The 27,784-nt window shown below is 36.8% G+C and overlaps 1 protein-coding gene across 2 annotated transcripts in view; it reads right to left on the bottom strand.

The window, feature by feature from the left end:
- The window catches only part of LOC117417303 (cytoplasmic protein NCK1-like), a 63,527-nt gene that overhangs the window by 31,585 nt on the left and 4,158 nt on the right, over positions 1 to 27,784 (bottom strand). The window contains exons 2-3 of one of the 2 annotated variants that reach the window (XM_034029351.3): positions 8,381 to 8,432; positions 372 to 615 (exon numbers count right to left, since the gene is read on the bottom strand). In XM_034029351.3, coding sequence (XP_033885242.1) covers positions 372 to 597 — 226 coding nt within the window. In that variant the 5' untranslated portion in view covers positions 598 to 615; positions 8,381 to 8,432. The remainder of the gene's footprint in view (positions 1 to 371; positions 616 to 8,380; positions 8,433 to 27,784) is intronic. The other variant, XM_034029352.2, reaches the window with a different exon arrangement.

Here is a 27,784-nt window from a genome sequence, read left to right as displayed (position 1 = left end):
GTTATTTGAACCAAAATACAAAACCATTCAAAACATGCTTCTGTAGTTTACACCAGACATTTAAAGATGCAGAATTGTATGCAAACTGTAATACATTGTGTTATAAAACAAACACTATGTGCAGAAGATTAACAAATAATTGGATCCAACTTAAGACAAACATTTGAAATATAAGGGTCTGCAATGTTCTGGCAGTCAGCACTGCAGATACCAATTCCAATAAATAATAATAATAATTCTCTCAATTGTTTTTGTATTGTATTTCAAGAAAACCTATGTGGAAACCACTTGGACTTTGTGCGCATCCATAAATGCAGCACAAATGATGTGGTGTGTGTGTGTGTGTGTTTTTTTTCTAAAGCAAACCTTACCCAAGGTGTCCTTTAAATTCTTTACAATAGAAGCTTTTCTTGCACTGTTCTTCCTTTCCACATAATTTGACGGCACAAAGCCGGTCTTGTTCGTGGAGTTACGAACTCGCCACCATGACTTGGAGTCGTCAAGCAGCCAAAGTCTCTCATTCTTCTTAATGTCCAGCTCCTGGTCCTGCTGGGCCACGTAGTCAAACTTGGCGATGACAACAACCTCTTCCGTCATCTTCGACTGACCTCAGCACTGTCAGAAAGGAGAGCGCAAACAGCAAACCATTAGCGACAGCACAATACAGTGCACACAATTACAGTACACGTCTGTCAGTCATAAGTAATCCCCATTTTTCATATTCAAAATGACAACACCATGGCCCATAAGTAGATAATACAAGTATTTTTTATTATTTACTACTACTATAATAAAAGTAAACCCTTCACAAGAGCAGTCAACATTAAAAAGCTGTCCAGCAGACAGAACATTAACTGTTTTTGTCATTAATTCACTACAGTCAATACAATATTTAAAACCATGGCAAAAGGAAAAAAGGAAAATGGAAAGGAGAAAGAAGTAGTGAACTGACAAGAACTTTTGTAGCAATTAAATAAACAAAATGCAGAAGAATTACAGGTGAAATGCAAGATTTTTATTACTACAACATATACATTATTTGACAAACGACAAGAAGTCTTTTTCTCTTAAGACTTTATATTAAAAGTATTGGCTTCTTATCATTTACTTTTGTTTAGACACTGTTCTTTCGTAATGCAGCACAACATTACATTGTAAACCGCAACAGTAGCACAGCCATCAAATGTATTTCTAATTTAGTCATTAACCAATACAGTCAGACAGTCAGATCAAGATAAATGAGACTTCCTGTTACTCTGCGTAAAAATGAAGACACAATACCCGGCCACCCAACACAGGAAGCAGTAGAGTTAGGGTTTCCAGTTACTGACACTTATTGCAACATTTATCTTGTACTGGCATTCGTTCAGATCTTTAGCATCCCCCAGATCTTTAGTATCCCCCTACAGTACACACACACACACACACACACACACACACACACACATTTTATACCAGTTGTTCTCACTTGGGGCTCTCAGTCCATTTCATTCTCATGTCCTTAATTACTTAATTGAACATCTAGGGGGGGGGGGGGGGGGCTGTGTGATTCTCACAAGGCTATGGAAAGCACAGCTTACTGAATGATATCATGGTAATGTCTTGTAGCCAAAGGGTTGGGTTGTGTCAGCACTCGTATTCTTACATCTGGATACTAAGAGAATGAGAAACCCCTGCAGCACACAGACCTCTGGGTTCTGCACTGTCGGTACTGCTTCAGTATCAACTTAAAGCCATCCCATGGTAAATGCAGGACACTGCTGGAAACAGCTGAGCCTTTAACCTACAATTCATTTTGCACATTTCCACACATGATGCCATAGAAGGTCCTTGGAGTCCGTGAAAACACACTTGGCAGCTGGAAAGCCTTAAAATAGGTTTACAATGTTTTCTGCTCCCAAGCTTAAATATACGTTTTTCAAACCACGAGGGAATATGCTAAACTAAATTAAGAAGCACGTTTGAACTTCTCTGACCTTTCACACAGCATCGAGGAAACAGAGATATTCACAAACCCAACTGAAGATTTATTTGAATTTTATTTTTTCAATCCTAAAAAAGGCCCTCTACACAAATTATGATTTAGCAATTTAACACTCAGCTGATCTTTCCCCCGCACTGAATAAAGGGATAATACAGCCCTACTCAGTAACATGTGGGTGGGTGTGCTTGTCGTGTCTGAGCAATACAGTCTGATGTGTAATATTACTAAGCCCAGGGAAGTTTATTCAATGCTGTTATGAAATACCTGGTGTAAATTCAAATAACCCAACTGTTCTACTGAATTGCTCGTTCAGTTTCAACACATTGCAGCTGTGACTACAGTTACTGTCAGGGATGGGCAGTATCAAAAATACATGTATTTGAAATACGTATTTTCATTACATTTTGTAATTTGAATTTCATGGCTATCATATTTTGTATCAAATACTCATTTTAGAGTACTTTGTATTTGTCAAAATACATTACGGGTGGTTTTTCCAATGAAACATTAAATTCAAATTCAAATGACCACGTCACCGACAATAAAAAAAAAAAAAAAATGATATTTCAGCACAGCGGGTAAGAAAAATGTACGTTGCATACTGCAGTTTATTATTATTATTACAATAGAACCTCAGAGTTAGGGATACCTTGGGAATGGAGGTTGTTCGTAACTGAAATGTTCGTAACTATGAAAAATACGTTATGGTTTTTCTTTCACAAATATTTACAACTAAATACTGAAGTAATACTCATTATTATAGTTTGAAAATCTATATAATTAAATGTTACTATGCAGAAGAAAAAGTCTGAATTTAACCGTCTTAATTTAAATATAGCACAAGGACAGATCCAGCTTCCTTACCTCATCAAATCATTTTGCTAAACTTCTCCCTCCATTGTGTACAGTAGTTTATTTACATTGAACATGTACAGTACTGTAAGTCAATTTAAGTCTGTTTCTCGCTTGCTTCGTTTTTTAAAAAGTAAAACCAGTCTTCACTCCTCAGACGATTTAAAATGTCCTACTTTATTTAAAACTATAGTAAAATGTCCTTGCTAAAAAAAAAAAACTGCTGCATTAAAACGTGAATTTTGGTTATAGATTTAGATTTTTTAATTTTTTAATTTAGTGTCCCATAGGAGAAGCGTGTAAAAGTTACAGGAACCAGTGCACGGCAAACCGTGTAGAAGTACAATAAATTAGGTGCAAAAGTATCCATGCATCGTACAGAAATTGGGACAGCAGCAAAGCACAACAGCACTACACTGCAGGAATGAGGCAGAGGAACAGATTACAGGGTCAGTCTGAAGAGATGGCTTAAGTAGTGCTGCTTGAATTTCACCAGGCCTACTCCATGTTTCTTTATTGCTTGAAGTAGTTTCATGATGGAGGAACTTAAGACTATTATTAAATATCATCTCCTCCGTACATTCCAAGATTTAAAAGTTACAATATAATTTGCCATGTACCGCTTTTTTCTTTGCTTACATTCTGCAATGCATGCATATGGAGTCCCCTGGGAGACAAAACTGTCAATTCACAAAAAGTGTGGTCAGTTTGTTCCATACACCCACAACCCTTTGTGTAAACAAGTGCCTCCTGTTCCAAGTACAAAATTTAAATGCACTTCATTTACATTGGTGTAGTCTAATCCTGGTGCCTGTGTTAATTTGAAGAAAAGGTTTTGGCTGATATTGTCAAATACCTTTAAGAATGTCGCACATGTTCAAAACTGTCCTTGTTTCTGGCTAAAAAGTTCTTTAAATCAGGTCTTTCAGATCTAGAATCATTCTTCTTGCATTTTTATGGCCTCTTGGCAGTACTGCAATATATTTTTTGTTCCGTTTTAACCAGAACTAAAACAGTATTGTAGATGTGATCATGCTAGTGTATTGTACAGCACTGTACACATCCTTTGATTTTGAATTTAGCTGTTCTTTATATACCATATTACTTCAAATTGGCGCTGTGGCATTTATTTTAAATTGATCAAAATGACTGTGGCCCTTAAATGAGGGCGGCCTTTATTAATAATACTATGCTTTACAAACGCTGCAATATTTTATTAAATGATTTAAGGCATATTATAAGCGGCGCCATGAGAGGCTCCGATCTGCAGCACTATACTTTTGTGTGTTTTTGGGGCTTGAATACAGTACATTTACTGACAGTTAACGAGAGCCTATTAGGTGGGAGTTGGGAGGTCAGGGGAGTACTCTACCAGCGAATCAGGAGTGTTTATTGGTTGCTATGGGGCGGGACAAGAAGAGGAGACAGAACGGTAGTTGAGTGTGATGCAGTCGTTTTTCTTAATGAAAAATATTACCTCTGAATATCGGTTTGATTTCTGTTAAAACAAATATATCCTACTCTTTTTTTTCTCACTGTAATTTACCTGCTTGTAATTTACCTGTTTGTAATAAGAGAAACCGAAACTAAATCTTCTCATAGATAGTAAGCAAGTTTTTTTTTATTTTATTTATCTATATATATATATATATATATATATATATATATATATATATATATATCATTGTACAGGACTGAGAAATTCCAATTGAATAAAAAATAAAACAACTAAACCAACAAGATATCTTCAGCCAGCTTTCGGATTGCGCTTAGAGTGACCGGTAAAGCTCCTCTGAGTTTAAGTTTTCTGGTTGACCTTTGAAAAATCTTACTTTGTTTTGTTAAAGGTATTTTGCTATGGTATTTTCAAAATACAAATGTATTTTGGATTTAAAATACAGTGCACCAAAAGTAATTTGTATTTTGATACAAATTTTCTTGGAGTATTTTGCCCAAGCCTGGTTACTGTACAGTTATCGCAAAAGGGACCACCACATTGTAGATATCCAACCAGTTGTGATGAAACACTAGTGTCGCTAATCCACAAGTGACTTGTTTGCTTTCATTTGAAAACAGAAAGTCAAACACTGAAAGCCTCACACAGAAGTCAGCCTGTAACAAAAGCTGACATTTGTTTTGACAGAAGCGCTTGTGAAGCATCACCCAGGCCACTCTCTCTTTAGTTCACCCCTACAGCATACAGTAGACCGAAATCATACCAAAGATTGACACGGATGCTAAACTTCACTTGCTGGTTTTACTTCATATCAAAATGGCAATGCAAAACAGAGTGCTGTAGGAAAGATAGAGACCAAAAACTGAAGAGGAAATATTAAGAGGAAAAAGGTTGCAGATTTTGCATGCACAACCTCAAGTTGTATTGGTAGTAGTGGATTGTATCTCGCAGCATAATCTCCCAAGGTTGGTGGATTTGCACTGATGAGGAAACATGCTGGTTTTCACTGCTGCTGGCTGAACTGTACTAGTCTGAATAAAGATGACATCCCCCAATGCTTTCAAAACTACAGTAGTATATTTTATTAATCCTATACTAGGTTTGTACAAATATAAAAACAGAATACAAACATTTTTGATAGCTTCAAACATCGCATTTGTCACCAGTTCATGTACAGATATCAATTAAGGACCAAACTACTAAACAGTTGTTGGTGAGGTTGTATCTTTCAGATCGAGGTCCAGCACAGGTCACATAATTGGAATGTTGGTTTCATATACAGAGCCACACACTTAATGTTGCACACTAAATTTGGCAGCATAGGGTTAAAATATGAATAAATAAAAATCACACATTTTAATTAAATGCTGTAAACATGAGTCCCACATTTGCTCGCATTCCACCTTATTATACCATTGAGGTTATGACAGGAAGTACCAATATTTATCAAAACAAATTGCATGCAAATTTAATATGGCTTTCCCAGGAGAGTTTTGCAATTGAACACATTCATCTTCACAGTGGAGCACTGTGAAATCTATTCACTGCCAGCAATGAAGGACAGGATTCTAGGACTTAAAAGGAAATAGACAGTTCAGCATGCAGAAATCCAAAAAAAAACACTGAATTAATCCTTTTCAGAAAACAAAGGGGCATTTTGGGGGGGAAAATAACATCCACAATACAGATTTAAAAACAGATGAAATGCTTGTTTATCTTCCCTAATCGATTATATTTTGTGGATCCCATCCTGTTCAGTCACACTCCCCCAAACTTTGGCTGGTGGTGTCTATACCTCCCTTAGTCAGTTGCCTGCTGTATAGCTAGAAGCAGATTAGCAGTGACATTTCCTGCATTGTTTCCCAAAGGGTCTATGCCATCATCTGACCTAGCTGTCATAAACAATTTCGATCAAGACACACACTGGATTTCTGGGCTGGTTGTGTATCACCGCGTGACTGGCATAGCCGAGAAACCTTTCAATGCTGAACGCAGCATGTTTGGATATTTTACCCAGAACACTGAAATCATTTCAGCGTTCCTCTGCCACTGAACAGAACGATTATCAGCTGAAAGCAGAGCCTGGAAGGACACATCTGACCACTAGATACTTATGTCTTGCTCAGATTGCTTCAGATTCCTTGGAGGTTGCAATCAGGCTGCACTGCAAAACCAAAACATTAAGCTTTAATATATGCAGTATTTTTTTGTCCTCTGCTTATGTGGACATTCTCTCTTTGAACAAAGCAAAGAACACAAGTGCGCAGTTTCAGTTGTCAGCAACAAACCAAAATACTGCAATCAAACTAACATAGTCTCGGTTTCACCCATGCAAAGTTCCAGCCCTGTTCAGCAGAAGGTCATGCTCTTGATGGTAAGGATTCCCCCCCCCCCCCCCCCCGAGTCATAAAACATTATGTACGGCTTAAGATCTGGACACTTGCTGTGTCATACATTTCTGGTTTAAGAGAGACCACATAAAAATACAGAGAACAAAATTAAGTATCTATTTTAAAACAGGACTTTCAACTTTCTGAGCACTATGGCCATAGCAAAATATTTAATAAAATCACTATAGTGCTACTTGCTAATATGGGATTCACTGCATTGCAGGAAAAAAAAAAAAAGATCTTTGAGATGCCAAAATACTGATTTAACTTGGAAATGAGTGTATGCAAATCTTAATTGGCAGAGCTGGTACTCCAATTTAAAACTATACTGAAAAACTGTCAATTAAGCATGCCTGTTTTGGCAGGCATGGCATTTTTAGTCGGCAGCCAATTATTTGTATTTAGGTACTTGGCTGCCTTCCTAAGGTGACAATACAGCAAATAAAGGACACAGTACAACATAAAGCAATCACACTAAAGGGGGGATATGCACATAATCGTGTTTGTTGAATTTCATGAGAATTAACCCACACTCTGACAGTACTGTAAATACACCACTTTGCAAACCAAACATGTTAACATGTACTGTAACTTAAGCAGAATACAAATAAGTACGGGTAATCATTTGAATTTCACTCTTTCAAGCATAACCAGTGCTGATACATTTCACATGAAATAGTGGAATTAAGAGAAGTAACTTTGTCCGCTTTAAAAACAAAACCCTGCCAGTTATGAACCTTTCTAGCCTGCAAACCTAAAATAATCATGATGAATGGACAATCTGGGTAATAGACCTCCAGGTGATCGACCCTGTACTGTATTTCAAAGTTTTAGTTGTTTTCAATAACAGAATCCATAGGGTTTTAGATAAATCATTAGTGTTGCATTTCTAAGAAACCTCAGACAAAATGACTCACATCTGACATTTGCCAATGGAACTGGACAAACTCAGTGGCTTGCCTCCTAATCTTCCAACCATGTGGTGGCACGAAGCCAAGCAGGGACAGCAAAAGTAAATGTAACACTTAAATAAGTTTGGGACAGTGAGTAGGTACAACACCATCTCAAAAAAAAAAAAAGGAACCACACAGACTAGCAAATCTGAAATCTAAGTTTCTGCCACTTATACAAACATTATCTTCAGACAATTCGGGAAAGGTGAAAACATCTGTCTCGAAGTTTGTCACCCATTTTAAGTGAATGTATGACTGATAACTGCATTAGATGACATGCAGACTCTGCGGAACAAAATCACTGCCTTGAGATGGCATCAGTCTCCAGCATTGTAAGAGTCACATGATAATTACATTCCAGAGGTGAACAGAGGAAGCTGAACGAACCCCCCCCCCCCCCCTCAGGGAACTTCACTGACTAACAGACATCAAGCAGACAGATTTGTACAAGTATGAAATGGAAAATGTGCTGTACATCATTCTACTGATGTGTACTGTGGTTTGTTTGTATTGCTCTGAACTGTGATTGATGTGCATAGTTAAAATGAGCCTCAATTATATAAAATTATTCAAAAAGGGACCTCCACCAATACTACAATACTGCAAGGAACCAATCAAAATGGGGGGGGGGGGGGGGGGTGCATACTGTAGATCACGGACATTACAAGAGCAGAAAGACATTTGATATGATTATGTTTGTCTCAAAAGCAGTCTTTGCAATGACTACAGAATGTTATAATCTTACCAGTGCCACATCAAAGCTGTCCACTTCAAAAGGTGTGTTGCTCAATGCTGACCTAAAAAGAAAGATAACACAATCTATAATACGTTTATGTAAACAATGCACATGGATATTAAAATCACTAACATTTTGAAAGATGGACAGTCATAATCTGGAATCTAAGAAGGCTGCGCTAATGTAATGAAATCGGATCACATTTTAGGTGTCCCCCTGCTTTGTTTTTTTTAAGGTATGCACTTTGTGGGATCAATTTGACTAAGACAAATATATAAAATGACTTGCTCTCTTAAGAGGAGTGCAACACACATGTACCTTAAGTGGTTTACAACACTGTCAGTGTTACTGTGCCTGTATAATTCTTGGATACGTAACATAGTGAACCACCAGCCAAGCTTTACAAGACGAGATTACATGATTTTCTGACAATATTTTTCAGTTACATGTTTGGTAAGATAGTACTTTTTAGAATACTATGGTTAAAATATATTTATTTAAAAACTTTTAGAGATTTTGAGAACACAATTTGACTTTAACCACAAGCTAGAAAAAAAAAAATTTTAAAACAGTACTTCCTGTATTATGTATTTATAAAAGGTACGGGGAATATCCATGTTTTGCTGTTTCATGGTTTTAAATCCGTCACATTTCTACAAACTGAAAAACTGAAAAATCCAATTTGGGGACTTTCTGCATCTATTATGAAATACATTCTTGTGACCAAGTTCTCCCAACTTCTATTTGATTTCCCTTTTCTTGACTGTGGTCAATTACGCAAGGCAACAAAACATATTGGAAACCAAGTCAAGTATACAAATGTTGTAGCCAATGCCATTTTCAAAACCTGAATTGAACTGCACTCTGAACTTGGCGCGGGTGGGGGGGGGGGGGGGGGGGGGGAATAAATACTACAGGGGGCGTTTATAATTATGATTACCTGAAATCTGTAGGTTCTCCAGCAGACTATGCAAAATTCTGAAATATGCCTCACTTTGTGGCAAATATTTAAATATGTATTGTTATTGCTTATACAAAGTCGTTTTATTATCACAGAGTGAAAATGTTGTTATGCACACCGTTCCTGAAATCAATGCATTTAAAATGATTAATTACAATTTTGATCACACACCAAGCCCTCCTCTAATACAATAGAGTCCATGGGCACTGTATCAGATTTCTGAAAATAGCGGGGGGGCTGGGGGGGTCATACAGACTACTTCTTAATTTATTGTACTAATTCAAATGTAAACTGTCAAACTGTTTTTATGACAATGATAAGACTTGTATAACAGTTTTTAAACCGTTAGTGAATTATCCCTGGAGATAAACTCAATAAAAGCTACCCTACATAATTCTGTGGTCAAAGGAAACCGTAAACCCACAGTTACCGAGTTCCGTTTGCTTTGACATTCTATAATAATGTACAGCTGCAAATTGCTTGACAGTAAATAATGAATGCAATTACAGTGAGAGATACAGATCTAAAAGTGAGCTCAGCAATTATTTTCAGCATTCGGAAATGCTTCTAACACCTTGGAAGAATACAGCAAACCCAGCTGTAACTCTGAATGACCTTGGCTAATGGTGCGATTTAGTTAAGGGTAATTTCAAGAGTAAGAGTAAGAGTAATCCCTTTCTGCTATCAGCAAACAGTGGGAGTTTATTAAGAACAAGAACAAATGTTGGCTCAATGATGTACACTAAAGACGACATCTGGAAACAATTCTACATCAGTGAAGTGTTTTACCCATCAGCATTTTGGAAGAGAGAAATCAGCTGGTATGAATGCTTTAGAAACTGTTAATGATGGTGCAAAGGCAAGCCACAGAGACACTGTATATAGTTCACTGCTTGCCTTCCTTACATATGAATGAAAAAGTGTGTAACTCTTCTCGCACATGAGCATCTGCTTTTCAATTTAGGAGAAACGGCATAATAAACATTTGCAATTGTACTCCTTGCCAATGCCTTTAGCCACGGAGACGTTTGCATATTAACAACATGCAGTGAGTCTGATTCTATTGCATCACAAAGCGGTACCGGCAATTCTATCATTTATCCACACCACACTAATAACACAGGCCAAAAATGTTACAATTTACTGCTGGTTTTTCCACATTGCACATAGATGGAAAGAGTTTATGGATTTTTATTTACCAGTACTGACTGTAGAAAGCTACAGTACTGTTCAAACAGTTAAAAACAAGTACTGACCTTCCACCCTTTATTTCCATGCTTTGCTTCCAATCCCCCAGCATGACATTCCATTTTTGAAGTAATATTTTAAAACTCCAGGCCCCCCACTGAATGGGAATACACATATCTGGGGGGTTTAAATACATCTTCAGAGATTCTACAGTTTGTTATCATGAGGCAGCCTTCATCATTCAGTTTCCAAGTTGGACTATCCACAGGGAGTTCTCCAGTACCCCCTAATTAAAAACAGACCACTGGGAGGTACAGGAACAAAATGACTTGCATACTATAACAATGACAAAATTTACACAAGTGTGTCTTTCAAAAGACAAGGTAACCTACACCGCAGTTGTTGATTAAATGAGTGCCGCCCAGCGTCAATTAAAACGTGTATTTATATTCCTGACTTCTAAGATTAGATTCCCAGAAAACAGCCAATAACACGTCAACCTAAATTGGATTTCTCTTTTCAAAACGTCCAGGAACACACATTGAAGATTACAGCAGCAAGGACATGAAATATGCCAACAGCTGCAACAATATTATTGGTACTGAAAATAGAACAGGGATTTTTGAGCATTAATAAAAAAATATATATAGAAGACAAAAAAAGACACAGATGAGAGAGATCAAATGCCTCAGCTTTCTCTCAGACACAAATCTACCAAAACTACTGGTATTAAAGCACACAAAACAGACAGTCTAGTTAAAGACTAAGACAGCAAATGTGGATCACAAGTGTGGAACGCAAGGCTGCTGCTTGCATGCTCAGTGCGTGTGCTATACAATTATTCTTTAGGGTTGAAGTTCCTTCCTGAGCCTACTTGGTGCATTTGTGCAATTGTTGATATTTACAGATTGTTATTCTTCTTCTTAATATATCTTATCACCATAAACCGAAAACACAGCAGACACTGTACATGCTTCCAGAGGGTTTCAATGATCTTTATTCATTTAATTGCTGGCATCACTTAAACAGGTTCGCAGGTACGGTAACATCACAGGAAAGCGGTGGGCTTACTGTATGCAAGTGTGCTTCACCGTTAGAATCTAAAATCAAATCTAATGCAAGGATTAGGAGCTGGAGGGCCATTCCACTCCAGATCTAACAGGTATCATTAGAATTCTGATTGAATACTTAAAGGCCCTGGGCAGAGGTTTTAATGATTTGATTTCATTAATTTGCGTCTGCTAAGAAATAAATAATAATAATTTAATGCACAATGTTGGAACAAATATCTGGACTGGAGGGGCTAAAAGTTGTACTTCTGATCCAAGGTAATTGTCAATCCACTACTCAGCGCTATATTTGTTTTTTGCCACCAGAGGGCTTATTCTAAAAAAAAAAAAACAACATCTGATAAGTGAATTAAAGCTCTTACACTATACAGGCAAAATACATTTTGTGCATAAATACTTATAAAACTTAACTGGGAAAAAACAAAGTTAGTTTATATAAAAATAAAAATACAATTCAGTAACCCTGCAAGATTATTTTATAGGCAAATACATATATACATATATTATAATATATATATATATATATATATATATATATATATATATACACACACACACACACACACACACACACATATAATATATATATTATATATATATATATATATATATATATATATATATATATATATATATATATATATTCAACACCAATATATTTCAACCACAAGGTAGTACTAAAACACTGTAATCAACATTAGTACTTGTTTCTACAAGGAAACCAGTTTTGTGCCTTTTTAGAAATGGACAAGGAGTCTGGAATAATGAGCAACTGGGCACTGCTGCTATCACGACCCCAGCAACCAAAATGACTGAAGAAGTGGATTTAAAAAAGCAAAGTGTTCTTTTGTGGTGAATCAAAATGCCCTCAGATGGACTGGCTTAGGATATAAACCTCACACCTCACAGAAGGACACAGGCAGGCAAATATCAGGAGGGAGGAGCCTGTGTCCCTACAGCTAAAATTACCTTCGGGATTCATGGGAATGTCATCTGACAGCTTTCTGAGAACGCACAGTGCATACAGTAGTAGGCTACACTGTGGAAGAACGTAAAAAACAACATTGGCCACTAAACCGAATAATGTTCTTTTAATACTAAAATCATTAACTTACTCCCATATAACACTTCACACAAACAGATGTTTTTTTAAAGCTCATAAAATGAGAGGAGAACAACATGTTCCATGTTGTTTGTTCTTTCAGTCTTTATCCCACTATCACAGAAACTGTATATTAACACATTTGCAAGTGATTTTTTAAAAACATAACCAGCCCAAGGGAAAACAGACTACTGTAGTAAAATCCTCCAAAATTCATGGATTTTCCCCATGAACTTAAAACACAGACTATTTCAAACGTACAATTTCCTTGCAAAGCAGTCTCCTAATGCATTTATAGGCAATAAACATGGCAGAGACTAAACTAGTTCATTTGTGCTGTTAAAAGCTTGGGTTGATAATTTACATTGCTACTACAATATGCAACAAGATAACCATCAAGAAAACTAACATCACTGTGCATTGCTAACCACACAGACTGCATCTGTACAGAGAAGTTGGACACCTGTCAAGCAATGTCTAAATGTTTTACCATCTGCCTGCAGCAATCCATGGGAACTGACGTGAAGGGTACAATTTGAAACCTCTGTCCCAGAAACCTCTTCTGATGACATTTAAACATGTCGCTTTGAAACAAATGCAGATATTGAATGCCAGATGCTGTTGGCTGCTAAAACCACATCCTAACACCTTTCTGCACACCCATCCAATCGTTACAGGAAAAAAGCTTAATTACCTATATTAACATGTAAAAAACATAAGCCTTTGTTTAAATCAAGGCCCGTATGTGTTTTTATTGTTATTAGTAGTACTGCTTACTTTAAAGCATAAAATAGAGCCAGATTTTCAGCAACAAACCCAGTCCATGGCATTATCAGGAATCCTTAACACGTTTTAATTTTATGAAGTTCCATTTGAAAGCAGGTCCACAAGACAGTACAGAAGAAATGTGTTCTCCTTATGACACAATGAACAAGAAAAAAAAAAAAATTCAAATCTGTGGGTTTCCTTGACAACCTATCAGCATGCCAGAACAATGTAAAAACGGATCTTACCTCACTGGTGCAGAGGGCAATTTCCTTTTACACATGCAATACAAAGTCATAGCGCTTGAATTCTTCTCGTCATTTCTATACAATAAAAAGATTAGCTTCCACGCCTGTACTAAAATTCTACTAGAAGCAAGCTGTTGAAAACACTATCCCAAATAGCATTCTAAAAAGAGATTCCTTTGCGTGGGCTGGGCTGTACGCTTGTTGCACACTATTTATGAAATGTTAATTTTCTATACTAATTTTCAAAAAAAGTACAACAGTAAACACCATACCTAAATGGCAAGAGAGATCTGCTCCTGCCTAAAGAACACCACACCAAACCTGAATGGGTGTTGAGTTAGTCCAATACACCAATTACCTGTATTCAGAGTAGAAACAAGGCTTTGATCATGTTAAATGGCCTTTTGTTTTGATCAATACCAGTTAGCAGCCTTCTTTAATTACAATAGCAGTTAAATTATTAGGTCAGCAGCATCTCTCCACCCCCCTCCCCCACCCCCAAACAGTGCAGGTATAGCACTTATGGTCGCTATGGAAACTGTCGTAACTAGGGAATTCAAATTGCTAGCATCGCAAGATCACAAGTCCAGTATCAACATTTTTTTTATTCATATGTAATCTGGCTTACCCAAGAACCCACAACCTCTTAGTAACCGTATATATAGGATATTAGATGGTAGAGGGGATCAATTTTATTTATTTATTTATTTTTTGAGTGAGGAAGAACTATTATTGCCTACAAGTGTAACCGCATTGAAATATATTTTTACAATATTACATTTTCAAACTAGATACACTATTACATCAACTCTCTATTACATGTTCTTTCAACAGAGAGATGATAAGGAAAATAACCACACAATCACAGAACACTATACATTACCAAATGGCAACTACAGTGTAAGTGTAGTTCATGTATCTGTATTTCCAGGTGTATTCAAGAAAAAATTGTAAAAACTGATCACTTTGTAAAGTCTCTCTCTGGCTCACAGCATAGAATAGTGTTAAAGCAGAGAATGAAAGTACTATAACACAGTGAGATAGTCCAGTGGGAATTCAAGAAAATAGTTTCAATATGAAGGTCACTTACTCACTGGACAATAGCAACCCCCAGCCGGTCATTACTGCTCCAAGTGGCCCCGACTCAATCTGTGTGAACTGAAACATCCTTATCCTCCTCTGGAATTTCCTTAAAGCAGCCATCTATCTTTTGCTTTGTTTTTAAATGCCAACACAAGCCACACAGACACAGATGCTGAAGCTGAAGCAATGGAAGGTCATGGGATAACCGCAGCCTACATGCAGTTCAAGGCTCATCTGTTCAAAAGGAAGTAAGATTTTCTGATAGAAAGCCTTTGCAGGAATGCTGGATTTACATATTTGTTCTTGTTGGATTGCAGGAGATGTTCCCTCCCATACTAAAGGCCACCACAATTGATTTAAAAAAAACCCAGCCTTAAAAGGTGAAACAATTCCTGTCGTACCTTATTCAGAGACTACTGGTTCACATAACTGACAGCAATGCCCCCCCCTGTACATCTGGAGTTGGTGATTGTTACCTCCACCATCACTCCTGAAGCAATCTTACTCGGAACGGTCTTTTCCTTTCGAAACATCATACTGTCACGCATTTCTGCTTTTTAATTAAAGTACCTCTAAACCACTTTGCTGTTTTCTCGGTTTCAACAATACAGGGACTGAATGGGCCTTTTTTTTTTTTCTTTTTTTTTTTTTTTTAAACCACAAACACACAGCAATGTAACAGGTAATTTACATAATTTTATTTGTAGGTACTACGGAATTTTATTAGGAGAAATCGCCTAATCAATTACGAATACGTGGATAAAAGAAATATATAAATTGTGGCTGTTCAATGGCGCTTGGAGACGTTAAAACGTGTGGGCTGTACTATTTGTGACATACTTTGTCTAATACTGAAAAGTGCTTTACTAAAAAGGGATTTCCCCCAGATTCTCCTCTCCAAAGCTTACAGTACACAGCAAGCAGAAGGACTGTTAGATAGATCATTAAGTAACTCCAGCAACAACTGCCAGCCATGCTAGACTGCAAGGTGATTTTCTGATATACACCATCATCCCCTAGGGTCTAAGCAGAGACTGCAATGGCAACTCATTTCATTTGTAACCTTAGCCATACTCAAGAGGTTGAACACAGCCTGAATGGATATTATACAAAAAAAAAAAAAAAAGATGCTTAAATTGTAAAATTAGACAGTTTTGAAGTCTAGTTCTATAGAATGAAAGTTAGTAGCTTTACAGTGTTTCAAAGCTCTTTTCAAAATGGCTACTCTAGTGCACTGGGGTTTCAGATCTGTCCTCAATCACTGCAGGAAGAGCGTAACAAGTGCTCTGGTTTTTCTGTTCCATACCACATCATGGATCATTATTGCTGTGTTACCTGTTTGACAATGTGGGCAATAATCCTTACACTATCAATGCACTAGAGCAGACATTTTGAAAAGAGCTTTGAAGCAGACTTTAAAGTTATGTGTAAAAAGTTGTCAGGATGTTAACAAATGAAAATAAATTACGGGTACGTTATTTAAACAGTTGTAAAAAACACGTGGGGACGTGTAACGCTGTATTTTTCGGAACACCGCTACTTCCTCTTTAAGTACGTTAATAATAAAAGACTGTAAATACTACTACTGATAACGTTATCAAAACATGAGACACTATAGACAATAGTCAGAAAACCCTAGTGTCTGATGGACAGTTTATGACTGGAAATCCAATCTTACTCCAGACGTTCAGGACACGTTGTGTGGTGCGACAGTTCAAAAGCTTTTGACCTTTTTAAAAGAAAAACACATAAAAAGGTATATAGTGGCCGTTTTTTACGTGATATTTTACGTGCTTATTAAGGCTCATTTGAAATTCATGCTGATCATGTTCATTTTTTGTTCTTTGCGGAGCAAACAGCTATAGCCCTTAACAATTTAGTAGTTTAAACTACTACTAAATTTAAGGAATTGTACAAAGTATAAAAGCAGAATATTTAACCTTTCCTTTTTTAGGCCCAAATAACATTCATCATGTTGGCATATTAATATTACTGTTCTGTGTAGATTAGCTCTGCTGTATTCTTGACAGCACTGAAGCAGCTGTACAGCCTCCATGTCAGTGTCATTAATACAGCAGGGCTTCAAGCTGTGAAAGAATCTTTCAAGAAACTTCACTTATCTTCGGAGGTGTCTTTCACTGCTAATAGAATAATAAGAGTCTTTGATTTCTTTACCATGGAATTCTAAAATTACAGGCTTCATTCAAGAGAAGAGCAATGCTGTGTTTTAACAAAATGCAGCTCAATTATCGTGCACATATGTGCCAAGTGATGTTAGATCCCAAGTATTTGTTTATAACCTTTTGGTAGGAAAGATGCCTGTGTGCTTGTGTGTGGTGTGGATTAGGATCTCGGGTAAGTGGGTTAAGGTATTTAACACGGAATGGTGTGTTGGCTAAGACTGCTCACTCAGTCTAGGAATGATTTATTTTGATCAAATCAAAGAGTTCACATTTTTATTTTCTAAACAACCACACAAGGGCCTGAAGCCTGCAGAAGTTATGCAGTAGTAAAACAATCATTTTCGGTTAGATTCTAACAATGCTTAAAACAATAGAAATGTATTTTATTTACTGCTGACGAGAAAGTAATACATATGAAGAGTGTTCACATTTTAAAGCAATTATCTTTCTTTTTTTTTTTTTTTCCACCTGGCAGATTTATATTTTGTCTAGCTTTTCCTAAAAGCCACTTCTGAAGACAGCTAAGTTAATGTGTTCATCCTTCTGGCAGTTCTGGAATGTAGATGTGTTTATTGCAGGCTTTCTTCTGGAAATAGTGTTTTTTTTGTGTTGTTTTTTTTTCCCCCCTTCCCTCATCAGTACTGCAATTGTGGCAGAAAACACCTGTGTATCAGTCTAGTCAAAATACCCGGTAATCTTTACAGTCAGAGACACACATCATGCAGACTGAAAGGAGTTCAGTTGATGCACTGGGATTTTCAGAATAAGGTTCAAAGCAGCCCCTCTGCCAGACATTTTCACTGCCGCCTCTTTCAAATGTTACAGTTCAAGATTAACATAGTCCTGCTGAAACCATCTTCTGTAGCTTTATTTTAGGAAGGGCTTCCAAACAGGAGGATGGACGTCCAATGCACGCTGTAACTACAGATGTGCTGCAGCTTGTTTGGTATGGGGGCAGCTCAGACAATGCTGGCAGATAATGACATCATGATATAAGAATACTGAAAAGAAATACACAAAATACAAGGGAAGTGGGTCAAATATTTAAAAAATAAGCACGAAAAAAGAAATGCCAATTGCGATATCTAAAGAAGTCACTAATTCCTGTTATAAACTAAACATAAGACTGTATCACTGGATCCTCTATTTGCCTGTGAAGTCAATTCCATTTTTTTTTTCCCTCCAAACAAAACTGACACTATTTGAAATTATAAAAGATCAGTGAAAAGATTAACATAGGGGAATCCACCAGCATATTTTAATTTACACAAAACATAAAAATTAGTCATTTATATGGACGTTCACCTTCTAGCTAACAAAAATCAAATGTGTTGCACAATATTTAGGTCAAAGTTATAATTCATGCTCTTTTCACAGGATGTCACCTAAAGGAATGGGGGACACAAAGATCAAATCCTTTAGTAGCTGTTGCTAAAGACATAATTTACATGAGAACTTGACAGCAAGCAAGACTGGCAAGAAGGAGCATTAGAATGACTTCTCGGAAATCTCCTCTTTGACAACCCACATGTTTTTAGGTTTCGTTTTTAATAAAAAAAAAATGTAACCAATTAAAAAAAATATATTCAAATGGCCATTTTCAAAACTTTGTGGCAGAGAAACGGACAGACGTAATCACAACATAAAGTTTGTTATATTTTCAAGGACGAACCTAAAAATGATCGATAGCTATCAAAAGCTAATCAAAATCTGCTATTAAATGATTAGACTTACTGGTTTATCCAACCAGAAAATCAATCTCACCCCAGGTCTGTAGGTTTTCAATCGATTACCTGTGGAAAGAGATCCTAGAAAGACCTTTTGGTATTGCCATAGAAAGCAATCGCCTCAAGAGCTGGAGATAGTACTGTAGGTACTATACCACCATTTGTTTTGCTATCTGTTCTATCAATTACTGGCTGTCTAGATGCAATTAAACTTAAGTACCATCAGTGAGAGAGAGAGAGAGAGGAGAGAGAGACATGCAAACACAAAAACACACAGGCAATAGCACTTGAGTCATGCTCTTAGAAAACCAAGCCGACTTAGCACCGATAAAGCAGAGCTGACAACAGTCTGAATATGAAATATATAACTACACAGTAATTCATATTCTTACCAATAGCACTCTTCATTTGCGCTCAAGTCTACCAACTGTTTCAAATCAGTAAAAAAAAAAAAGAAAGAAAAAAAAGGAAACATTTTGTCAAGCATTCCAAACTTATAACTTATATTCCAGACTTCGTTATCAATTTGTATAGCATTCTGAGAGCTCTGCTTTATCAGCGACTAGCCTAATTAAGTTTAAGAAGAACCTGTAAAAAAGGTGTTCAATTACACAACCAGGAATCAAACTAGAGTAGGGAATGGCCCAGGGAAAGCAAAATATTCTTATCCTGAGGCAGTGAGAATGGGATCCTAGCACTGCATAGATCAGCAAAAATTCACTCACATATTCAGTCAGAATCCTGTGCTCATTTGAAAGTTGGCTTCTATTTTAGTTTGGAAGTCAAGGGCACAGACAGTGCTTATAGGCTTAATATTGGAAACACAAATACTGTAGAAGCCTGGATTTAATCCATGGAAAGGTTCAACATGCATGAAGGAATTTTTCATAAAACAATGGGAAGGGCGTCTTTAATATAACATATTAATAAACCAGCCTGGTTTACACAGCTAACCTAATTGTGAATCATGTTTCATTCATTCTTTGACCAGCAGAAAACACACTCTCTTTGTATGCTTCCATAAGGAAGTTTCTGTTCACAAATGTGGGGAAGTGGGCCTCAAATAAAACAATCAGGTATGTGGATAAATCCCTGTAATTAAAAAAAAAAAAAAAAATACAATTCTAGGCCATTATTCAGTCTAGGCAAGGGGAGTCTAATCCTGAACATGCTTGCACAAGAACAAGAGCAGCAATGCAACAGAGAGAAAGCCTGTTTATCACAACAGAAGTTCAGGTTGGTGTAATCCTGTGATTCACAGGCTGCAAGGCAAGACCCGGGCTACAGTGCAAATTACTACACACAGTAATCTTCTGAATCCTGTGCAAATGGTACATTCTGGCTAAAAATACATTGCATCTGCCTGCCCCCCAATTACAATTACAGCTGGTTCACTCAAAACGTTTGTTTATAAAAATGTCCCCTAATATTTACTGCAGCGTTTATGAAAAGGACATGTAAGTTTTGAACACAAGGTGTCATTCCTTGTTTCAGTGATGTTGGAATATTTTACAGCATGATGTTCTGCATAGAAACAAAGAAAAAGAATACAGAAATCAACACAGAATCCAACAGCATGCAGAACGGACACAGCCAATAGATTCATTTGGAGGGGGGGGGGGGGGAGGGGGGGAGTTCTGAAGGTAGAGCAGCACCCATGCATGTTAAATCCAGTCAATCCTTGATCAAAGCTGGGCAGCCAGTTGTTTAATGTTGTTCTGGACCATGCAGTTCTTTGTGTCGTGGAAACAATAGACCTAGAAGTGGATCTGAATGAAACCACCGAGTGTATTTCCCTCATGAACAAAGCTGGAAACAAACATATACACGCTATGAAAATCGGGCATTATACCACTAAGCCAATTTACCTAAGTATATACAGTATACCTCAGGGATGGCAAAAAGACTCCTGTTGTATCGCAGTTCCACCCATTCCAGGTTTTAATACACCTTAAATAACCACAGTCTATAGGTATCAAGCCCATGTGTCTCATTAAAACCAGGATCAAACTGCTACAGTATGCAATAGTATCTTTATTTCCATCTCTGTACCGAAAATTCTAACCTGCATCACAAACAAATCAGAAAAACAAATGTGTTCCAAATCATATTTCATAAGTAATGCACTCCCCTCCCTCCAAAAAATCGCAGCGTTGAAAAGGTCTGGTCAGTCGAACAGTAAGAATGACCACATCCACCTCTGAGGGGTTAATTTTCGTATAAGAGTTATTTTTCTTGCCATATAACAGCAGCGTCTATCAGAGTTCACCATTTGGCAGAGGATGCCTTTATACTCATTTGCTTAAAGGAACCTCCTCCACATCATCACAAAAAAATATACTGAGCTTATCACTTTCAGTTTTACTCAGTCCTGGTGTGAATCAACGTAGAATTACTGGCAGTATGAGTATGAATCAACAACATGGAGGTACAAAGAATTTTTTTATAGAAAATATTCAATATCTATATCTACAATAATAAATACATACATAAATGAATGACAAATTAAAACAGATGTAGTATGATGCAACATGAAAACCTACAGTATGAGAATCTAGTACAGGTGTCCAGAGATACTGAATACTGGTACTGTACCATAGTATAAACACAGTGTTACAGAACCCTCTGCAGTGTTTAAAAGGAACACAGGACTTGACCTTTGTGTTGTTCATATCGCAGCAATTCACACATCACAGGTTAAATAAACTAGGGAACTGCTTTTTTCAACTTTTACTTGTGAATGTTAGCCAGGATCATTTATTTTCTTTTTCTAAACACTGCATTATATCCAGTTCTTGCTCCCTCCTGCAACAATGCGAATGCTCTGATTGAAATGATTGCAGTAATTTTGGAACAGAAAACATTGTTGCAGAAAGCATTGTTGCAGGAGGGAGAGTGATCTGGATACACTGCGATCCTGCAGCCTAAATGTTGAGAAATATATTGCCAAGTTGATTTATGAACCATGATGCGAGATAAATGTAGAAAGAGTAGTCCACAGTATGTTTAAAAATATACCGTTGCAATACAGACAACATGGGACACAGCAGAGATTATGTAATGCATTTATTGTAAACTTTGCAGGGTGTTCTGGAACATGTTAACTAATGTATAATGCATTTCTATGTCAAATAATCTGACAAAGAATCTCTTTTCTAGTCAAATCAACTTTATTTAAAGAAAGAGATAAAGTCTTGAAAAAATTATGTATTACTTTAACATAGCCACATCTCCGTCCCTTTCCGTTGTACCAAGTATATTTTTTTTAAAAAAGCACTTTAGCTTCCTAATCACATCCTGCGCTTGTTCTGGCTGAAATTTGACCACTGGTGTAAATAGGAGATAGAACACAAACAGTGATTAAGTACCAGAAAACAAAATCTAATCCATCAAGATGCTTTATATCTGAACTAAAGGAAAACAAGCAACAAACCTAGAGATGTTTCATCTTTTGTAACTTTTGTAATCTCTGTTATTTCTTTAAATAAAAAGCTAAACATTTTAGTCACGTAATTAGTCATTATCTAGCTGTTATCTTGAGACTGCACACCAAGATGCCAGGGAGGCATCACATAACGAAAGTGTATCTGTGTTTTTGAGGTTGAAGATAAAACATTTAAGGAAGCTTTTCATTGTTTTGGGATAAAGATGAAGATAAAAGAGCATTCCTCTGTCAGCCTAGACAGTATAGACACAGTGAAGTGCAGTGAGGCATCAGTGTCGCAGGTTGGTCTGGTACTACATGTTCCACGAATCCACACTTTGAATAACATCTGTTGTAGAGAATAACATTTCAATCATCCTGCTGGGGGGGGGGGGGCTGAATAGCAAATTAGCATTGTGACAGTGATTATGGTTTTAGTTAAAGGTTTGGAGTAAAAATGTGGATTTAAGATTAGATTTTAAACATAACTTATTTTCAGAATTGAACTTGCAAATTTACTTTGCAAGTTTATGAAGACAATATTTGGGCTAATGGCTTAATTAGGTTGCAGGCAGCTACTGTAGAAGTTTAGTAAAAAAAGGTTAAGAACAGCAAACTCCATACAAGAAAGAAGAAAAGCCTGATTTTAAAATATTCTCTGTTTTACAGGTGGTCAGATAAATGCATAATTCAAATGACACCGACATTGGTTATGCTATTACTTTGGAAACAAGGTGGCTATTATTGAATTTCCAACAAGTACATCCAACCAGCCCCAATGTTACAGAAATGCAGGAGTACAATTTATTTATTTTAAATTAAAAAATACTGTAGTCTGCCTACCTAGAGATTTCCCACTGTTCCTTCACGTTAACCAATCAAAAAGGCAGTTTCAAAGATCTGTACTGTACACAGTAACTGCTGAAAGTTTCCAGTAAAGTGTTATGCCAAGGGTGGGGTACAGGTTATAAAATAAATAACTAACTGTTGATAAACTCATAACCTTTAATCTGGTCACAGCTATAAATGCAGCTTTTATTCACAACACAATGGCATGCTAAGAGACTGGGCTCATCCAGAATGGGCTGACTGGGTTGAATACCATGGAGCAGAGGTGTTAAGTCATAGTGTAAAAAGAATGACAGTTGCTACTGTGCAGTTAAAGAACTGCTTGCCAATCCGAAATTTCTACTCCATTTCTGATTCGAACGGGTTTATTAAGGGGTTTAACAGGTACAAAGCCAAAAGCTTCTTGTTTAGTGTGTAGTTCAAAGACAAAGATTATTTAAGCGTATATGGATATTGATCATTGTTTTTCATTACTCGATTTATTGGAACACTTTGTATAATTTAAAGCATGCTCAGCACAAGTGCAATTAAGCGGTTAGGTGCTGTTAATGTTTAAGCTGCCTGGGTTAAATGTTTCCACATATTTTACACATTTACCCGGTTCCCATATAATAGGCCTGATAAGACATTAATGATTATGGATCATCACTATGGGAAATTGCTTCAGCATATACATTTTCTTTTCTTGCTTTTGGTTACACCAGGAAGGTAACCTTAGCTGAACCGCCTGTCAATTGTGCTTCACGCAACAGCCATGTTTGGTATGGTACATTACAACAGATTCTGTGGCAGCTTCTTTTGGGCATCTGCACCACTCAGCTGCCTCAACTGCGCAGCTACCTGCTCCAGCTGCCCTGTGATGTCACCAACTTAGGCGCCAAGAAAAAGCTGCTGCACATATCTGCTTTGCAAGGATGAACAAAGCAAATTTGGAACTAAGTTATTAACCTGCCAGATGGAAACAATGACTTAAAGAATTTATGGTGTGTAGTCACCCAGCTCCCTTATTTTCAGCTGACACAGCAAGTTCCTAGTCCACTAAAGAGTTTTGGGGTTTTTTTTTGTAAGAAGTCAAATCAGAGATGAGATCAATTTCAACCTTAAATGATATACTTTTCAACAAAAGCACTGGTTTGAAGCTGCTGAAAAAGGGACGCATAACAGCAACAGTGCAGAGACAATCTGAAGAAAATCAACTGGAGCCAGAGACTTGTTTCTGACATGTGAACTCCCCCACTTTCACATCCTACATTAAAGTAGCTATCTAATGAAGCAACCGTATTTTTATTTAGATTATTCACACTCTCATAAAACTCCTTGCACCCACATGCCGCGCTACTTTGCAAAGTCTTCACTTTTAACATCTAGAACGTCTACAACACACAATCTCTGAATGTGTGGTGGGAGACTGAAGCCTATCACATGTTACCACACTCATTACATGGCCTTACAAAATTACAATTTTTATTTTAAGTAGTTAAGTGGCTGAAGTTTCTTCCCTAAGACCCCATGAACCTTTCTATCCAAAGGCATCACATACTAAACTGCAATACATCTAAAACAGTCCTTGAAGGTCTAGATTCCCGTGCAGTGCAACTGCTTGACCGACGCTGCTAGGTCATTCTTTGAAACCACCATTTCCGCTAAAGGCAAACTGGCGTTGCGCCATAAAGTACATTTCACAATGTCATAGCAACTGGAAAACATGTAGCCACAGGGAAAAGAAATGGGGGGAAAAAAAGCACAACAATATGAGCAAATGCAGGACCAGTACTGTGCAGTGTCAGCTCTGTAAAGTGGTTGTCCCTGTGGCTGTGCGCATGGTGATGGCCAAATTGTCAGTTATGCCACAGTAGAGGAGGAAGAGCAACCTCAATGTGTGTGTGTGAGACTTAACAGGGTGCAAAATAACCGGCGGCAAATGCCAAGGTGCCCAAGCCACTTGCTGCAATGCCTCTCAAATTAAAAAAAAAAAAAACTTAAGGCAAATGTTGCCTGTAAGCCCGCCCGTCATTGTCGCCGGTGTCACTCAGCAGCAGCACATCTGATCTACAACCCATTCACAAACTTGATCTACAACCCATTCACAAACTTGCTCAGCGTCAGCTGGCCCGTTCTGTCACAATTCAATTTAATTCTGTCTAATCTCGTTCCTGCGAGAAAATGACTCATTATCAATGTATTGTTGTTGCCATTCTTTTTACTGTGAACCTCCCAGCACTAAGCCATGAGAAAGACGTACTGTATCATTGGTTAATGAAGGGCAAAACAGAGGGAGGGACGTTGTTAGACTGAGCTCAATATGACTGCGCCTCCAGGAATTTTCAATCACACGTGTTCACTGGCAGTGTCAATTTGATTTTGTCTGGGAGCACCATGCTAACTCAAAAACGTTTAAAAAGAAAGAAGGAAGAAGAGCTGTCTAAAGCAGCAGTGAAGTGTTCTAGGATTTACCTAATGACAATAATAATTATAATAATAATAATAATAATAATAATAATAATAATGTGAACTTACATCAAGTACTGCAGAAATTGGTTGTGCCTTCATATGTTAAGAGCCACTTGTACAGTTTGCATTCCACTGTGTTTGGATCATTTAGGCATTTCACAAAAAAATATCAAACAGCAGAGAGTTTTCAGGCCATTTCTTTAGCAGCTGCAATTTACTTTCTTTTCGATGCTTCGCTGCCCACTATTTCACATACACATGAAGATCCTTAAAAAAATGTAGACCTATATCTAAATTTCCTTTTTTAATTTACAGCTTAGTAAAAAAAAAAAAAAGAAAACATATACCACATTACACATAATCTATGATCATATATGGTATAAGAAGATCTGATTCTATGCTTAAAATTGCAATATATAAAAATGCAACGGTGCAATACACATTCTAACTTCTTTTATGTCTTCAGTGTATATAAATTGCTAATTTATACAGACATTTCAATGACCGCTGCTGTTTTGTAATTCGGTGTTATTCCCCCCAAACGCCAACACAAAAAATGAACACACAAATTTGGTAGATAATTACTAGTTTTGCTCAAATCCTTACACCAAAAAAAAACAAAAAAACACCACACACATACAAAAAAAAACACAGCAAGTAGCTGTGTATGACATGGTTCAAGCAGCAGCTCCCTGCGTTATGAACCAAGTTGGAGAGATAACAGAATAGTGAACGAAACACAATCTTGAGAAGTAGATTTCTGGTTTCATATATTTGTGTAATACATTCTCACTGCCTTGTGTAGTTCTGCTTTTTAAGTAGTAAAATGTGTGCTTTCACGAAGTGGGTTAGAATGTATATGCTTGAAAACAGCATACTTTTTTTTTTTTTTTGGAGTGTCCAGCAATGAACCACAAAAAAACTGCAAATTCTTTGCAACTGAACATTTCAAGAACTGTGAAACTATATAAAGTCTCTCAAATGTAAACATCTAACATTCTAACATTATGTACATGCAGCTGTTCATCATTGTCATGCAGAGCACCCTCCATTGCCTGGCGAAGTTTCTGTTTCTTTTTTTTTTTTTTTTGCCCAAATCCACGTTGTTTGTACAGGCTGTACGGGTTACAGCAGTTAGCTACCGAACAACTCATTTGACCACTATCGTTATTACACTCCAGCCATGGGTAAATCTTCAGCTAGTTTGCCTGAAAATCTATATATTATATATTATATATATATATATTTTTTTTTTACTTTCTCTTCACTGACATCGCTTATTTGTGCTGTTGTATCACCAAGGCTGTATTTTTTCACAGTGCGCATGGATTTCACGATTTCCATAAATTAGAACCAGTGCCGTGTAAGAATAATATCCAATTCTATTTTTAGCATTTAGGACAACTTGTTATATGAAATCCAGTTGAACTTGCTTACCCTAAATTATGAAACACATGGCATGAGGGTTTTAAAAAAGCTTTAATTACAGGACACAGACAAAAACTATATTTAGATACTGTTAACATGTTACTGTTAACAGGCTGACCAAGTTTAGTAAAAAAAAAAAAAATACCCTGAATATTTATTTTTTACCAAATTATCCTTTGTATTTTTTCATTATGAGTTTGTTGCTTTTAAATTGGATATTTTTATACCATTTTATTTTTACAATGAAAAAATGACCTATATTTTATTGTTGTAAAATTAGTGTTCGAATCACTCAGAAAACATTGATCTGTGTTTGTTTGAATTAACATTCCATCAACATAATTGGCTCTCTGTATTTCTTTTTTGTTGTTTTATGAATGAGTATGAAATCGCCTTGGTGCCCTTGGGTTGGATTTATGTTTTGACTTTTTGCCCCCTTGAACTGCCTTGGTGCCCCTGAATCTTCATGGCCAACGAAGGCAACATTGCCTTGCTCTTCATGGTCTTAGCTTCATGTCCTGACTTAATACAAGCATCAGTTTTAGGAGCTGGGTTTCCTTTTGTATTTCAAATCTCTATTTAAACAATATGTCTTTGTCTTAAGAACATGTATACAGTGTATTAGAAAATGTATTTAGTATGGTTGAACAGTATGGCTCTGCAATATTAAGAGTGAAAAATGAAATAGAGGCCATACCCACTGAACAGACTAGGAAATACAAATGTGCCTTTGAAGCAAATTCAAATAGAAAATAAAGTTGTTCTGCAATCTGCTCACCACTTTATAACACCACCAGTTTCCTACCTCAGGTCAATCAAAGCCCACAGTACAGCACTGTACTTCCCATTTTTAATTCTTCTAGACTACATGCTCTGTATTTAGCTTTCACAGTCTATATAGGCTACTATATTAGTTAATGCATAAACTTTAATG

The sequence above is a fragment of the Acipenser ruthenus genome, chromosome 12, assembly GCF_902713425.1.
Source record: "Acipenser ruthenus chromosome 12, fAciRut3.2 maternal haplotype, whole genome shotgun sequence".
Taxonomy (NCBI): domain Eukaryota; kingdom Metazoa; phylum Chordata; class Actinopteri; order Acipenseriformes; family Acipenseridae; genus Acipenser; species Acipenser ruthenus.
This window is presented reverse-complemented; position numbering and strand designations above follow the sequence as displayed.